The sequence below is a fragment of the Lycium barbarum genome, chromosome 3 (genome assembly GCF_019175385.1).
Source record: "Lycium barbarum isolate Lr01 chromosome 3, ASM1917538v2, whole genome shotgun sequence".
NCBI classification, from domain to species: domain Eukaryota; kingdom Viridiplantae; phylum Streptophyta; class Magnoliopsida; order Solanales; family Solanaceae; genus Lycium; species Lycium barbarum.
In genome coordinates this window covers 10,150,553-10,169,309 of record NC_083339.1, presented here as the reverse complement: position 1 = coordinate 10,169,309, position 18,757 = coordinate 10,150,553, and the positions used below count along the sequence as shown (strand labels likewise).

Sequence of the window (18,757 nt, the reverse complement as noted above, 5' to 3'; positions counted from 1 at the left end):
TCCCAATCCTGATTAGATGAATTCCACGTGCCAAATACTTGGGAGGTAGAGAATGATGCACTCCCCTTAGATCATTGCGCTAAGAAATAAGAGTAATTCGTTGAGGAGACATTCTCTAAAATCTCATATCTATTCTTGACAGCTTCTCAACCTCAATTGAATCAAACTATACAAATTGCCAATTAGGACAGCAATCAGCTTGCTTGTATCCATTCCAAAACAAGAATCACAGGGTAAACTGTCAAAATCAGATTGTGAAAAATCAATCTAAATATATCCTATCCTTCTCAGAAATGGATACATATTAGCTTGTAGAATCATGCCATCAGTGGAACACTCAGAAGAACAAAATTCTGAAAGTAACAAATTACATCAGATACCAAACACCATAAAGACTTGCTCAATTAAAAGTACATATACTGTGGCACTTGGCAACAAATATACCAAGTATGTCACGCTACAAATATTTCCTTAAGTAAAAGGATGATTGCATTAGGAGTTCTCTGACTTATCAGGTCCATCCGATACCTATCCCTCGATATCTAGTTGACACGGCTCTTAATAACATCAAGTCCCATTTCAGTCGGGTCGGTTGCTTGCAACTCAACCTGAATTCCATCAAGTTCTCTCTTGAATCTTTCCTTTGTACTGGCATAGATCATCTTGCTTCTCACCCTTGCTGTGTCAGGGGACCTTGTAGAGAGAAAAAAAGAAGGGATAATTGCATTTTGGACCACTTTAAAACATAATAACTGGTCAATATAATCAGTGTATAGGTTTTGTATATTTTGGCTAGCGCCCGTACTTAATTTCAACCAACGGGCCAAAACTGAGAACAGCCCAAAGAAACACATTTGAGACAAAATCAATATAACAAATTAGTTTAAAATGCTTATGACATGAAGAATACCATGCAATGAAAAAGATCCTGCTTTTCTGGCAATTCTCAGCGGTGACGAAATCAAAGTCGTAGACAGTGTATCTACATTCGTTTTCAGGAAGACTCGCAGCGAAATCCTCGTAACTTTCGGTTGGCTCACCAACCTTTTCAACCACAACCTCTTTTTGTTTCTCCTCTATCTTAAAAACAATAAAGCGATGAGATCTTTTTGCTTTCAGTTCCAAGAACCTTAACTTGCAGTCATCGTGCACAGCCATTCCAGACGCTGCATTAGCCTAATACAATAACCAAAGTCCTCTGATTGTGTTAGAACTCGTTCAATGTTTAATCAGTCACAAGATTTCAAAGCAAAATGGTTTAATACTTCTCATCGAATTCAATCAAAAGAGACGAATCACAATATATCTTCATTGTTCTCAATTGATCAATCAAGATTCACACAAGCAATAACAATAAAGGTTTACTACGTTCCATTCAAGGAAATTAATGTTGTCGCATCAGTCTGCAGCAGTAAAATTTATCCTTGTCATAACATAGCTTACTAGACCGTCCTAAACGAGCTCTAAACGCAAACAGGAGTAATTCCTGCATTCAGGGTAATGAGGGGATGGGAGCAAGTGGGAAGTCTAGTTTCAAGTGCATCTTGGTAGCAGATGAGCATGAGCAGGTAAAGAGCTCATATGAGAGCTACAAAATTTGTTTTCTCCATCACCCACCAAGACCTTAGGGTGTGGCCTAATGGTCAATGAAGTGGGTCGAGATTCATGAGGTCTCAAGTTCAAATCTCAACGGAGGCATAAAACATTAGTGATTTCTTCCCATTTGTCCAAGCCTTGGTGGATAGAGTTACCTGGTACATATGCTGACGGGAGGTAGCAAATACCCCGTGAATTAGTCGAGGTACGTGCAAGCCAACTCGGACACCACATTTATCAAAAGAAAAAAAAAAGACCGCACCATGACCAGTACTTTGATTAGTTACCAGTGACACTTCTCAACGGTTTAGAACAGTATAAATCTCTATCCAAGCCTGTTAATAGCAAATCACTCTTCCAGAAACAATTGTAAGTTATCAACTAGAAATTTAATAAAGAAATGATCTTTGATTGATCTGATTGAGTTGTAATCCGGGTCCATTCTTATTCATATAGTCCTTCAACACACATCAGCCAAAGCAATATAAAAAGAAAATCCAAATGCAAAATTTTCCTAAACATGCTTTCGATCAAAAGAGTACCAACTCCATAAACCCCCACAGATAGAAAATCATTGATTTCCAACAATGTCAGTACTCAATAGATCAAGAAAATCATTAAACGCATTAGATCAACAGTATACCAACTAATAAAACAATTATTCTGAGCTGAATCCAGATAAAATTTAATCAAAATTATCAATTACAACAACTGCCTGCACTAATCAAATATTCAGATCAACGCATAAGCTCACAACATTTCAAACAGAACCAATCAAAAAAATTCCATAAAAATCACTTTTTTAGCCAATAACCATATAGATCATCTCATCAGATCAATCACAGATTAAAAACTAAGCCCATTTACAAAATCTTTCTACTAAAACACACACACCAAGAAAAACAAAGCAAAACAAGAAGAAATCAACAGGGAAATTCCCATAAAGATCACTTTTTTAGCGAACACCCATATAAATTACCTCATCGGATCAATCATAGATCAAAAATAAACACATTTGCAAAACCTTTCTACTAAAACACACACTAAGAATAATCAAGCAAAACAAGAAGAAATCATCAGTAACATTTCCATAAAGATCATTTTTTTAGCCAACACCCATATAAATTATCTCATCAGATCAAAATATAAACCCATTTACAAAATCTTTCTACTAAAATACACACACCCACAGCTCACAAGATTTCAAGCAGAAATAAACACAAAATTTCCATAAAGATCAGTTCTTTTATCATCAGATCAATCAAAGATCAAAAAATAAACCCATTTACAAAAACTTTCTATTAAAACACACACACACACACAAAAAAAAAAAAAAAAAATCAACAGTGAAATTTCCATAAAGATCACTTGTTTAGACTAACGCCCATATAGAGATTATCACATCAGATAAAAATAAAAAAACCAATTTACAAAATCTTTCTACTAAAACACAAACACAGCAAGAACAACAAAACAAGAAAATCCAAAAGGGGTTGAAGGTATAACAACTAATTAAACACTTATTATTCTGAGCTGAAACCACTTAATATTCAATCAACATTTTCAATTACAACAACTGCCTACACCCATTTACAAAACCTTTCTACTACAACACACACACCAAGAACAACAAAACAAGAAGAAAAAAATCTGGAAAAACAATGCAAGAAAAGAAAAATGGTATTTTGAAATTAGACTAACCATTTTGAATGTATTTGAAATTCAAAGAGATTGAACAAAGGGCTCAAAAAGAACACTCTGTTGATGTGAGTTAAAGCTATGAGGAGCTATTGTTCTTAATAAGGTGGCTCCAAATGGAAGGGAATTTTTATTGTGTGGTTGTCGTACACTATCATAAGAGTGTGAGTGAGTGAGAATATATAATATTTTAACGAACTTGGCGCCGCGTATAATTAAGTCGTCGGCTTAAGTTTAGCTGGGGATAAAACGACGACGTTTGATCTGATTTTGTTTTATTATTTAAAAATTATTTTTAACTTTATAATTGGTCAATGACTAAACGAAAGGTAAAAAGAACAAAATTAATAGTTTAATTAATATGACTTACCCTAGAATAATACAAAGATGTATGGGGTTCGAGTCCTGAGTATGAAAAAATCCTGTTAGAGAGTGCTTACCACTTAAATCGATCTTACGCGCCACGAATCCGAATTAGTCCGGATCCCAATGCGAGTATTAGACACTGGATGAGAAATAAAAAAAATGATAATATTTTGATTAAACATAGTCAATATTTCTAATATTAACATTATTTCAATTTTTTAGTTGATGATTACAAATTTTTGGTTCACGTTAAAATTCAATTATTGTAGAATTCAATTATTTCACTTGCATAAAAAAATGATAGTAATTTTTAAAGAACAGTTATGTAACTCGTAATCATAGTTAATTATTTTTATTTCTCACTCGGTGCCCGTATTTATTTTGGTAGGCGATAAAAATTAAAATTACATGAAGTTAAAATCATTAAAAGAGAAACCGCTACTCATCAGAATTGTTTTCATTCCCATGACTTAAACCGAAGACCTCTAGTTGGGATGAAGGGATCCAATCCATGATATCATAATCTTTGATGGTGGTTAATTTACTATAACACTGTCATTGTTTGAATTATATTTTTGTTTGTTATTTTATTTATTTAGTTATATAGAGTATTAAATATTTATGTAGAATAAGGCTTCGCTTGAAAGAGCAAGCTGAGCTAAAGAGATATACTCCCTTTACCATATTAAAGTACTAACTTAGATGATCACTTTTGTTTTTGCCTTTTTATATTTTTTCTCATTTTTTAAGAAAAATGTCAATTGAGTAACAGATTGGAAAGTAATTGCCACAGAGAGATGGGGTCCATATAGAATCTTTTTTCGCATTTGTCTGCGTTAATACCACGCTACATAATTTTAATTTTCTTTCCATTTATTTATGGTGTCCACAAAATTACATTTAAATTATGGAAAAAGAATTATATAGTAGCAGTGCACCTCAAAAAAAGTGGGTGAAACAGTAGCAGTGCATCTCAAGAAAAGGCATGATTATTATTATTATTTTTAGAAATTAAGGGACGTTTGGTAGGATTACTGGAAAAATAATCTTCCAATAAAATTTAACATTATCAATGTAATGTTTGGTTACATCCCCCCCCCCCCCCCCCCTCCTTCCCCCCTTTGTTACGATTCAAATTTGATAATTAGACCGTGACAGAGCACCTAAGAGACAAAATAGGCAAGATAGAGGAAATGTTAAATTTGTCTAATAGAAAGATAAATACAGAAACAAAGATAGAACTGATACTAACTGGAATTACTGTTTGGCAGCTGGATCACCCTCAATAGGACTTGTACAAATTAATTGTGAGTGTAAGTACGACACATGATTGATAGGCTTGGTATCTGAATTTAAAATACAAGACGCACTCGAAATTAAAAGACAAGATTGAATAAAAGTGATTGAAGGACAGAATATCACCAAATAATGGTGGCTCACCTTATTTGATAGGATTGGTACTAGCTGAAAATAAGACTTGTACAAAATAATAATTGTAAGTCTACAAGACCTAACAAAGTTGTCGACTCACCCTCTCATTTTACGCACAAGTTTTTAGAAAAGGCATAGTATGTATAAAATCAATATATAAATATGCAATTGATACAAAAATCATGGATATAAATACACGTGTTTCTTTTAATGCTGATAAATTGCTAAAAGTTGTTCAGAGTGCTAATAACTACTATGGCACATTAGATTACCTCACTCAATTTTCTTACTTGGTACTAGCACAATAATATAGAGATGCTAGCTGGCCAGTGAAAAAATCGTGTCCAAACTGTGTGATGCTAATAGGGTAATAATACATTATGTTAAACGACTAAATATTATCACTAGCATGTTACGGATCTCCTAAAAGTATCAAAAAAATATAAATACCATACGAGAACCATCAAGGTCTATGCTGTATACTTTTAAACTAACTGTTCTAGCTCATGCTTCCCCTACCCACAAAGTTGATAGTTTACATACATACAACTAACACATAATGCTTTTGATGAAAACTAAATAATCAAAGAGTTTAAATCTCATTTGTCTAAAGACGACAAAATAGGTAATTCACTTGAAATGCTCAAAATTGCTCAAACGATTTCCAATAGCGTCAATCTTTTTGAAATCATGAATAACAAGTCTGAATTAATCTAGAAAATTTATTCCCAAAACTTTAGGATACTTGAAGCAAAGCCAAATCAAAAGTCAACTCTCAAGTCAGTGTGTCAAAATTCAAAATAAATTACATGGACACATTACGATTGTATCCATTAGCTAAGGAATTCAAATCTATAATCGGGTGTCATTAGGTTTCTCAAAAGTGCAATTTAACACTTTTGAGATATATTCTAAAATATGTAATATTAGTTTTTAACGGTCCAAAACTTTTCAAAAACTAATGTAATATCAAGACTAGTGGGAAATCATTACCCCAATCAGTAGCTTGAGTCTCCAATGTTTTAGATCTCTAGATTAAACTTGAAACTCACAATTTACAAAATTGACTATGTATAAACTGATATTTATATTGCTACAATTCCTTCAAGGTCGTGATCCGTTGCTGTTGAAATTCCTCCTTCCCAATCGTTGTCGCGGTCGGACTTTATGGCAGCTCTTAAGGCTTGATCAAAGTCCAACTGACTTATTCTATGCGATCAAGGCTTGAATGCGCGATCACGAGGCGCAACTATTCACTTAACCGCGATAAAGGTCAGTGTTACTTGATCACGCTGAAGACACTAGGACCAAAAAGTTACGCAACAACTTAATAGCGCAATGGTGTCAGAACTCATCCAGAACCACGGTCCCTTCCCAAACCATGCCAACAAGTCTCAAATGGTATTATTGACTTATGTAAAATCTTAAAATATGTTTTAAAGTATAAACATTCAAAAAGATGAGTTGGATTGTTACACGTTTCCACCTAGAACTTAGAGGGTGTTTGGATTGACTTATTTTAAGTGTTTTTTGGCTTTTAAGCTCTTTGTTACTTTTTGTAATGTTTGGAAAAAATAAAAAATACTTAAAAGCACTTACTTTTAGGCTAAAAAAATAGAAGAATAAGCTAAAAGCCAAAAATTGATATTCCCAACTTATGGCTTTTAGCTAATAACGGCCTCTTAGTATTATTCACAATTTTTCTTTTCCGTGTAACTAATTACCTCATAATTAAGTTATACAAGAATATATGTGTTATTTCATGACAAGCAAAATGTGAAATATAAATGGGGGGATTGATAGTAATCATGAATTAAAATAACTAAATGACAAAATTACCCATTCATGAGTAGTAATCAATATTTTATTTTATTAAAAATATAATTGCATAATAATTTGATTGCAACAAACCAAACAAGCAATAATAAATGATTTGTACATTATAATTCATGTATAATAAATGATTTGTACATTATAATTCATGTATTATAACTTCTTAATCACTTATCATTACATTATAAGTCCCGTTTAACAATCCCAATGTAACTTCTTCTAAATCGAAAGACGATGATAAAAGGGCTAGTTCAATCTTATAATTTTTTTCCCCTTTTGTTGAGTAAATACATAAAATTTATGTTACAAATATAGATTAATGAAAGCTGAAATAGAATCTTCAAAAAGTTTTGCAATTGCATAGCACTACTAGAGGTTCTTCTTGGTCAAACGAGACAAAAAAAAGTGAAAGTTCTTTTTTCTTTATTACGCAAGAAAACTTCAAAGAAAGCTAATATTTTATTTGTGGGAAGGGGAATTATTGGACTCGAATCCACATGTCTTATATGGAAAATATTCTTACTCCTGAAAAAGATATATTTTTAAAAATTTGAATTATGTCCATATTCGGAAAGTCGATAGAGGAAATTTGTTCTAGCATTTAAAGTAAAGAAATAACCAGGTCGAAATGTTTTACCTACATATTTTGATATGATTTGTTTCCCACATCTACATTGCTTGTGATCATTATCTAACTAATTGAATTATTCTGGATGGAATCATAAAACACGGTAAGCTAGAAGAGAATAATTAGTACAAAATTCAAGCTAGAATATGAAATAAATAGAAGTGATCGTCTAAATGTTTTATTCGAATAGGTGAATAAAATTATTATTTTTTCTTTTATATTAGAAATGTCATCTTTTACTGTTTCACTCTAAAGGTCACTCAAGCCGAAAAGTCATTACCTGATTTTTTAAGCCAAAACATAGAAAACATTAACCCAACGATTTTAACCAAAAACTTCAATTTGACACCATATCCGACCCCAAATCACTTTATATGTTAAACAAATGCTGGAAGATATATCACTTTCTATCTTGTTTGGCATATAAAGGAATTTGACTCGGTTAGATATGAGGTTTTTCGTTAAAACAAATTGGATTTAGTATTTTCTATTTTCTGGCTTTGAAAATCAGGTGCCACATTATTAAAAAATGGTTAGATATATCTCTTTTCGGCTTGAGTAATCTTTTAGTAAAATAACAAAAGATAAGTGATTCTTCTGAAAAGAAAAATGACTTTTTTCGCCTATATTCAATAACTCATTGACTTTTTAAGCAATAAACTTAACAAGTAAATATATCCTCTAAAATACAAATAATAATAGTGTCAGAAAATCAACTAAGGGTTCCCTATATATTACCCAAAGAACAATTTAAAATTTGGGTCCTTTTGTTACAAGCTGATACCTACTTCATTACTTTGTATACATATATTAAATTTTCTTGACATATAATTATAATTCCAGAAAAAAAGTAGTGATGTTTGTGGATCCATTCATGAATGCCTTTTGGCTAAGTATTGGTAATTACAGCAATGCAATGCATGTTAGGAGGACCACAATAAACAGGTCACTCCTCGCCTCTACGAAAATGACTTTCCTAAAAAGAAATTCTAAAAATCACAAACTAGAGAGAGAGGGATTTAAATATTCCCACAATATTTTTCAGTTTTCGAATATATTTTTATATATATTAAAACCAAATATTCATATTCTTATACTATAAAATTTCTATAAAATAATTAACAGTTTTATTTCATATAATTATAGTTAATATATAGACAAAATTGCTTCGGACATTCAGGTAGATGTCAAAAAACAAAGCAGATGTTTAACATCTCTAAGATGTATTAAGTAAGTGTTTGGTCATGAATTGAGTGATATCTAAAGAAAAAAGAATTTGGAGTTTAAGTTGTATAATTGGACATGCAATCGCATGAAACAATGTTAAATTTTTGTGAGGTGAATTCTCTTTTACTCACAAAATCAGAACAATTTTTTAAAGGAGTGAAAAATTGACACGATATATAACTAAATATGTTTTGAAAAAATGAAATAAGAAAATAATGTCCAAACAGGCCCTAAGAAGCCGTTTGTGTAAGAGTTATGTATTGCTATTCTAGTCAATTCTTGGTTGGTAATACAAAACTAAAGTTTCTTTGTGGTTCCTCTTTTCCTTACTTTTCTTTTCTCCTCTATGAAGTGCAAATGTCCAACATAGGTGGAGAAAAGTCTTTCTTTCCTCCTTATATTGAATTGTGTGTTGTTAGGTTAGTAAATGGGCTAGAACAACAGATGGACCTCGCGCACATGAGAATTGGGCTCCATAGGCAAAAGTGATGAATTTGCACCCCCCTCCCCCTGCGCTCTAGGTAGACGTCAGGTCCAAATTAATTCTGATTTTGCAAAATATTATTTATTGTGCATATTTGTAACCTCTGAATTAAGTGACCCATTATTCAAGAGTTAATGCCAATAATTATTTTCCTCCATTATTCAGATTTATTGGCATAATTATTTTTTGAACGACAACCAACGTTTCCGATTCTTGACTCTATTTTCATCTACCTATAAAACGAGGTTTACAAATTTCTTGAAAATACTCCGACTTCTCTTCTACACAAAAGCTAATATTCTTCTAGTTTCTGGGCAACTGTTTGTGCAAGCTCTATACTTCCAACCACCAGTGCAGGTGTTCGGGAGTTGTTGTGGAACCTTGAGGAGCACACCGGGCTAAACGATTTGCACCGTGGTTGGTTCGGTAATCACTTTCAAGGCAGTGGCTTTCCACGACACAACTGTGGTTTCATAATTTGTTTTCTTGTTTTCCTTCTAACTGATCTATATTGTTCTCTATTTTACTAACAATTTGAAAGCGATTTTATACAATACTGATTAGATGGCTATTTCTTCAAATAAAACTCTTCTAGATTTGTCAAAGCTTGAACCTTTGGATGGAAACAATTTTAAACGCTGGTCTCAAAAACTTTTGATTTTCTTTGAACAATTGGAATTTGACTATGTTTTATTTGACGAACCACATGTTGATGTTCCAAACATTGTTATTGATGTTTTTAACACCACTGGTGGTTCTTCTGCTGCTGTTGTTATAGATGATGCTGCTAAACAGAAATTTGAAAAAGATAACAAAATGGTTAGAAGACATCTGCTGAACCATATGATTAACCCTCTGTTTGATTTATTTGTTACTAACAAATCTACTAAGGAAATATGGGACAGTTTGGAAAAGAAATATGGTGCTGATGATGTAGGAAAGAAAAAGTATGTTGTTGGCCAGTGGATTAAGTTCCAAATGGTTGACAATAAGCCAATTATGGAACAGGTTCATGAGTCTGAGAACTTGACTGCAGCTGTTCTGATCGAGGGCATGAAGATGTGTGAGGTTTTTCAGGCCAATGTTTTGCTTGAGAAATTCCCACCTTCTTGGAGTGATTACAGAAACCAACTGAAGCATAAAAAAGAGGACTTGACTCTTCAAGAACTGATTAGTCACATAAGGACTGAGGAGGCAAACTGTTTCAAAGATAAGATGGAAGCTCTTTCCCTTAATTCTCCTAAAGTTAACCTTGTGGAAACTTCTGGTACTGTTGTGAAAGACAGGTTCAAAGGCAAACAGAAGAAATTCCCCAAAAAGGGAAATGGTAAGAAGAAGAATCACTTCAATAAGCCGGAGAGCCAAATCCAGAAGTTCAAGGGACCTTGTTTCATCTGTGGGAAACTTGGTCACGGGGCTGCTCAGTGTAATCAAAGACAAGGGCAAAAATCGAAGCAGGGAGGGCAAGGTATTGCTCAAGCTAATCTTGCTGAGGGGAATGAAGTTATTGTTGTTGTGGTCATTGAGGCGAATCTGGTGGCTAACAATACTGATTGGGTGTTGGACGTGGGCGCTTCAAGGTATCTTTGCTCTAATAAGAAGCTGTTCCACAACTTTGAGGAGTCTACTGATGGCGAGTGTGTCTACATGGGTAACTCCACTACTGCTGGAGTTATGGATAAAGGAAAAACCCTACTTAAGTTAACTGCTGGAAATACTTTAGCCTTGAACAATGTTCTGTATGTACCGTCCCTTCGTAGAAACTTAGTTTCTGGAGCACTTCTCAACAAAGCAGGCCTTAAACTTGTTTTTGAAGTTGATAAAATTATTACTTCTCATGGAGGAGACTTTGTTAGGAAGGGGTATCTTAGTGGGGGTTTATTTGTACTGAACATTGTTCAAGAGATTATCAATAATGAAAATGTTTCCAGTTCTTCTTATATTGCTGAGTTTGTTGATTTATGGCATGGTGGACTAGGTCATGTTAATATTGCTTCTATAAAAAGACTTAGAAAAATGGAATTAACCCCTGCGATAAAAGTTGATGAATTTTCTAAGTGTCCTGTGTGCGTAGAAGCAAAGCATGATAAGAAATCATTTAAATCTGTTACTAGTAGAAAGACAGAATTGCTTGAACTAGTACATTAAGACTTAACTGTTTTCAAGAACACGGTTAGTAAAGGTGGAAAGAAGTATTACATTACTTTTTTTGATGACTTTTCTAGATACGCTAAGGTATATCTTCTTAAGTCTAAAGATGAGGCAGAAAGCATGTTTTTGAAATTCAAAGCAGAAGTAGAAAACCAATTAGACAGAAAAATCAAGAGACTTAGATCTGATAGGGGCGGTGAATATTGTACCGATACTCTAGAGGCTTTTTGTGAGAAAAATGGTATTATACATGAAGTTAGTGCTCCTTATACTTTCCAACAAAATGGTGTAGTTGAACGCAAAAACCGAACCCCAAAGGAAATGATGAACTCCATGCTTTTAAGTTCGGGTATGTCTGACAACATGTGGGAGGAATCTGTTTTGTTTGCATGCTATATTCTTAATAGAGTCCCTCATAAGAAGTTAGACAAGACTCCATACGAGTTGTGGAAAGGGTTTTCCCTTAACTTGAAATTCCTGAAAGTGTGGGGATGATTGGCTAAGGTTAGTCTACCTGATTTCAAATGGATACATGTAGGATCTAAGACTTTTGACACTGATTTTATTGGTTATGCTCAAAATAGTGTTGCTTATAGATTTATATCTTTGAATGATTATTCTATTTCTGAATCTAGAGATGAGGAATTTTTTTAGCATGTTTTTCCTTTGAAAAATAATGTCCCTATTGATGTGCAATATAATGCTTCTACATCTATGTCTGTTAATTCTCATGTTGTGCCTTCTTCTAATGTTGTTGATAATGAGCATGAAATTGAACTTAGAAGAAGTAAAAGACGTAGACTTGAGACTAGTTTTGGTCCTAATTTTATTACTGCTTTCTTGAGGGAGAATTGTGATATTGATGTTTTAAATGATGAATTAGTGTCTATTTACTTAATGGAGGAAGACCCTAAAACTTATGATGAAGCAGTGAGGTCAATAGATGCTATGTTTTGGAAAGAAGCCATTAAAAGTGAATTAGACTCTATAGTTTCTAATCATGCTTGGGACTTGCATGATTTGCCTAAAGGTTCTAGACCCATAAGTAGCAAGTGGATATTTAAAAAGAAATTGAGACCTGATTGTACAATTGATAAATATAAAACTAGACTTGTAATTAGGGACTTTACCCAAAAGCAAGGTGTTGATTACTTTGATACTTATTCTCCCGTGACTAAAATAGCGACCGTTAGAACTCTTATTGCCTTAGCCTCTATTCATAATTTAGTGGTACACTAAATGGATGTTAAAACGGCTTTTCTAAATGGTGCTTTAGAAGAAGAGATCTATATGACTCAACCTGAAGGTTTTGTGGTCCCAGGATAGGAAGAAAAAGTATGCAAATTGAGAAAGTCCTTGTATGGCCTAAAGCAGGCACCTAAGCAGTGGTATGAAAAGTTCAATGGCACATTAGTGGCTGATGGTTTTGTTGTTAATACTTCTGATACCTGTGTTTATTCTAAAATGATAGGATCAGATTGTGTGATTATATGTTTATATCTGGATGACATGTTAATCTTTGGCCCTACTATGAATGTTGTTAATGAGGTTAAGAATTTTTTGTGTTCTAAGTTTGAAATGAAAGACCTTGGAGAAGCAGATGTCATTTTAGGCATTAAAATCAAAAGAATTGTTAATGGCTTTTCTTTGTGTCATTCTAATTACATTGAGAAGGTGTTGAAGAAGTTTGATTGTTTTGATATTGCTCCAGTAAGAACTCCTTATGATTCTAGCATACACTTGAAAAAGAATAAAGAATCCAGTGTTTCTCAGACTGAATATGCTAAAATAATTGGGAGTGTAATGTTTCTCATGAACTATAGTCGGCCTGATATAGCTTATACTGTTAGTAGATTGAGTAGATATACTCATAATCCTAATAATGAACATTGGAATCCTCTTCATCGTTTGTTAAGGTATTTTAGAGGTACTATGGATTGGTGTTTGCATTTTAATAAATTTCCTGCTGTTTTAGAAGGTTTTTGTGATGCAAACTGGGTAACTGACAATGATGAAGTTAGCTCTACTAATGGCTATGCATTTACTTTGGGTGCAGGTGTTATTTCATAGAAGCCCTCAAAACAGACTTGTATAGCACGTTCTACTATGGAGTCTGAGTTTATTGCTCTTGAGTTGGCAGGGCAAGAAGCTGAGTGGTTGAGAAACCTTTTAGCAGATGTGACATTATGGGGAAGACAAGCTTCACCAGTCTCCTTACATTGTGACTCACAAGCGACAATTGGGATTGCTAAGGACAGTGTACACAATGGAAAAAGGAGACATATTCGCATCAGACATGGTGCAGTTAAACAATTGTTGAAACATGGTGTCATCTCTTTGGAATATGTAAGGTCCGAAAGAAACTTGGTGGATCCTTTAACCAAGGGTTAACAAGGAAAATGATCCTTGAAACGTCGAGGGGGATGGGGCTAAAGCCTATGGATTGAGGTAATATGGTGGATACCCGTTTATGGTCAAACGAAGCCATATAGGCCATCAATAAACACTAAATTTCCTATCCCTATGGCGTGTAGTGGTGTTTATAAGGTTGAACGTTTTGCTCTTAATGATTCCATAGCCTTAAGGTGGTCTATGAGATAGACTTGATGGAATCACCTATGTGAGTATAAAGGTGTGATCGCCTTTTATGAAATATTTAGGCCATCTTTCTAAAGCACTTATTAGACCCAAAGTGTGTGCATGACCATAAAAGCACTTTTGTGAGTATCGCGGAGTTTGCATAAAACTAAGGATATAGTATGTGTTGTGGGGGTCTGAACTCATGTCCATTTAGTTCAAGAGTACTTCACTTTTTGGATATCTGTTGTTGCCTCATTTCATTACGTGTTAATTCAAATCGAAAGATATTGACACTTAAATACATGTTCCTTCTTTTGTCCAGAAATTATTCCTATTCTTTATCTTTGCATTAGTGGGGGAATTGCGAGAGTTATGTATTGCTATTCTAGTCAACTCTTTGTTGGTAATGCAAAACCAAAGTTTCTTTGTGATTCCTCTTTTCCTTACTCATCTTTTCTGCTCTATAAAGTGCAAATATCCCACATAGGTTGAGGAAAGTCTCCCACATAGGTGGAGGAAAATCTTTCTTTCCTCCTGATATTGAATTGTGTGTTGTTGGGTTAGTAAATGAGTTAGAACAAGAGGTAGACCTCGCGCACATGAGAATTGGGCTCCGTAGGCAAAAGTGAGATTTGCACCCCTCTTGCCCCCCTCCCAGCGCGTGAGGTAGACGTCAGGCCCAAATTAATTTTGGTTTTGTAAAATATTATTTTTTGATATTTTGGACTTATCCGAAATTGTCCAAATACATCCTTACCAAAAATTACCCAAATATGTGCAGATTCATTCTATGGAATTGATTGTGCAAATTTGTAACCTCTAAATTCAGTGACCCAATATTCAAGAGTTAATGCCAATAATTATTTTCCTCCATTATTCAAATTTATTGGCATAATTATTTTTATGAACGTTAACCAACGTTTCTGATTCTTGACTCTATTTTCATCTACCTATAAAACGAGGTTTACAGATTTCTTGAAAATACACCGACTTCTCTTCTACACAAAAGCTAATGTTCTTCTAGTTTCTGGGCAACTGTTTGTGCAAGCTCTATACTTCCAACCACCAGTGCAGGTGTTCGGGAGTTGTTGTGGAACCTTGGGGAGCGCACCGAGCTAAACGATTTGTACCGTGGTCTGTCGGAAAATCGCTTTCAAGATAGTGGCTTGCCACGACACAGCTGTGGTTTCATAATTTATTTTCTTGTTTTCCTTGTACCTGATCTATATTGTTCTCTATTTTACTAACAGTTTGTCCACATAATTTTTAAATCATTTATTTTAAAAAACTATTTGGTTATATATGTTTACCTGTAAATCAGTACAATTGGATTTGTATACGTGGTTATGAACACGTGGATCAGTATGACCAAAATAGCGAAATAATATGTAAGAATAAGCAAGATAACTGTAAAGAAAGCTAATGATATTCAACGTAAATAGCCTGATCTTTATATAAATGATGAGCTAGTGACTCCGGGTTGTTTGAGTGCCAAAGCTCCCTTAAGGACAATCAAGAACAAGAATAAAGAAATTGCTTAAGGGTACTTGTTTGCTATTGGATTTGAGATGTCCTTATCATGAAATGAGAATCCCTATTTATACTTGACTTGTAGGATACACGTACCATGAATCATAACCTCCCCCCCCCCCCCCCCCCTCTCTTCTCTTTTATTACCAAACATTAATGGTTGGGTAATAATGAGCAATAAAAATGATAATAATGTTCATTTATGTCCCGAGGAAAACTCGGGGTCTTCATTTAACGTTTGTACATTGAACTTTGTGTGACTAGTGCAACTGAAAGGTTCCCCGGAGGCGAGATGTCATGACACTCCTTCGGGGCTGCAGAAGTGTTCTCGGTGACTCTTACTTGCTGACTAGAATCCAACCTGTCGCATGTGCTACATGTCGCCACTCTTGGGGTCTACGGATTTTGCCAAATACAATATATTGGATTAATCTTTTAGTTATTTAAAAAAAAAATGAGTCTTTTAAGTGGATATTATTTCCACTAACAAATTTTAACTTTTTTTCAAATTAAATGCATGTTCAAACACATTTCAATATATAATTACCTTTTTCAAATAACTCCAAATACTATTTTTTTTAAGGGAAAATTACACACTATATGTTTATTTGGAGAAAATACTTACCCGAAATGGCCCATATTTTTAATATTACCCAAAAAGGCCCTTTTATGCATTATTATACACTTTTATATAAGATTGATACATTGTCTACCGTAAGTACATAATGTTGTATAACGTGTGTATAAACACTGTTGTGAAAAAACAAAAATGGGCTATATAAATGTAAATTAAAAATATGACTATGTGGATGTAATATTTTATTTTGAATTGTATATTATTGAAATTATCCTTTTTTTAATATATCATAATTCTTATTTACACGTGCCTACTAATCTTTGACGACCTTCTAATGGACACAAATTGGCCTATGTTGAGGAGTCGCGATACTCTAAACGGCACAATTCATTTAGCCACCAAATATTGCATAATTTTCTAGAATCTTGCCCAAAAAGAACTCAAAGGAATTGATATTCAAGCTAGCCAACACTGGAGCCCATATGATATATATTGACAACAAATGTTGATCTACTTTTTATAAAGGCGGATTTAAATTTTAAAATTTATGAGTTTTTTTTGTAGAAACCTCATTCAGTTGAGTAAATTGATAGCTGGGTTTATAGACTATAGTAATACTATTTATAAATAAAAAGTTTTTTTTAACGACAATTCAAGATTTAAATAAAAATTATTGAATTCACGTGAATCCATACGTCATATGCTAGTTTCGCCTCTGACTCCATACCCCGTCGAATAACATGGTTTCTGATAAGACAAAGTACATTTTATGTTTTGATGATCATCAAACTGCTGGAGAAATAGAGAGAGACCTGGTTCGCGATCTGCTCTCTCTATACGTCGTATAGTCAGTAGCAACAACTGTAAAGCTGTGCTGCCAATTGCACTACCGTCATGTCACTTTTTCCAACATATTGTGTATCACTTGAAAACCTAAACAATCTTGTGCAAATCCTTGCCGCCACAAGTTCTCAAATGCTCTCAAGAAGAAAGCCACTTACAAGCTGAAGAACCTGATCCAGACACCAGATTATGTCTATGTTCTTTAGGGTGTTGTGAGTTTTTGTTCATTTGTTCTTTAAACTGTAAACCTACTCTTCTTTCAAGAAGCTATTTTAGGTAGCTTAAATTCTCAGTAGTTGTTAGGCAGTTTACCTATTCAATCTATTGAGTGGTACCTGATAACATCCAAATTCACTCCCTAAATAGAAAGTGTACACGGTCGTATACAATATAATTTACCCAACTATGAGTCGGGGTCGATCCCACAAGGAACAATATAATAAGCGATTAAGAAAGTAAGGAACTTTCACTTACTAAGCTAAGCCAAACGATAGATAATATTTTGGTTTTTTGAGAATTATAACTAAAGCGGAAATGTAAACTAACCTAGAAAGCAAGTAAAATGATCAATGGCCACAAGCATGACTAATAGGAGATTACACTTAAGTAACGATCCAGCGTATTTTGCAATTTTACAACTAAGAACGAGGTTATGTTAATAGATAATGATTTCTAAATTTCATCGAAAGTTTCTCAACCAAATCAATGAATTTCACTTTAAGTTTTCTCAATCCTTAAAGTGTGATATTAGGCACAATCAATATAATCTCAAGTGACTTTCCTCTCTCGAGCTCAAGTAATGATGAGGGTTATGCCTCAAATTCTTGTTAACTAATCTTTCCCAAATCGATTTTCCTCTCTCGAGCTCAAATCAAATTAAATGGGCAAGTCCTAGGGTTAGCTAATCTCTTTGGAAACATTCAAGAACGAGATTAATTAAAGAAAAAACAACTCACCTCGTTAGGAATAAAATCATTCAATACATAAGCAAAACAAGAGTTTCAAACCAAACCTTAATCAATAGTATTTTCATAAACAAGATTCAAGTAATGGAATAGAAAGCTACACACTTAGATAATTAATACATAGCAAGGAAAGGAAGAAATGAGTAAAGGATTAAGAAATTCTCATCAAAATCTTCAAATCTTCATTCCCCAAGTGTGTGTTAGAACCCTAGCTCTTCAATACTTGTTTTGAACGGTCAAAGACATGAATAATTTCACCAAGTCATGCTTTTATAGTTGCCCAATTTTTCCAATGACAAAATATGCCCCAGATTTCAGTTTTTGCAGTTCCGTCCCGTTTTTGCAAAACTATCCAATTTTTGCAAAACTGTCCAGTTTTAAAAGTTCTGCAAAACTGTCCAGTTTCTGTCCAATTTGGCCTTTTTTTGACTTTATTTTCACTTGGTTTCTTCCGATCACTTCTAAATCAGATAAAACATGTAAAATAGGTGTAAACAATATTAAATGCACTATTTTCTCAATCAAACATAGCAAAAATATAAGATTAAAGAAGAGATAAGTTGGTAAAATATCAATTTATCAATACCCTTGGCTAGAGTTAGTCAAGTGTATTAGTTGGTCGGTTTGGCTAGAGTTAGTCAAATGTGGTTGTGTGCTTGGCTAAGGGTAGTCAAGAGTTGTAGCTTACAATAGGTTTATTGTAAGGGTGAGGAATTTATGTGAGTTAAATTCCTAGATTGCAAGAGGTTGTAATATGAAGTTGCTCTGTGTAATGAAGTGAAATCCTGCATGGTAGGTCGTGATTTTTAATTATTTGAGTAAGGAGTTTTCCACGGTAAAATCTTGTG

At 33.8% G+C, this 18,757-nt stretch overlaps 1 protein-coding gene across 1 annotated transcript; it reads right to left on the bottom strand.

Annotated features, from left to right (window-relative positions):
* Positions 1-252: 252 nt before the first annotated feature.
* Positions 253-3,454, bottom strand: LOC132630261 (actin-depolymerizing factor 1). The gene is made up of 3 exons (XM_060345849.1): positions 3,298-3,454; positions 911-1,176; positions 253-693 (listed from the first exon to the last, which is right to left on the bottom strand). The coding sequence occupies exons 1-3, from the start codon at positions 3,298-3,300 to the stop codon at positions 543-545; spliced, it is 420 nt and encodes a 139-aa protein (XP_060201832.1). The 5' UTR covers positions 3,301-3,454; the 3' UTR covers positions 253-542.
* Between the last annotated feature and the right edge of the window lie 15,303 nt (positions 3,455-18,757).

Bases quoted from the DNA above. Each gene is read 5' to 3' on its own strand.
- LOC132630261 (XM_060345849.1), bottom strand. The intron at 694-910 runs GTATTCTTCATG...TCTCTCTACAAG, and splicing joins AGGATCTTTTTCATTGCATG to GTCCCCTGACACAGCAAGGG.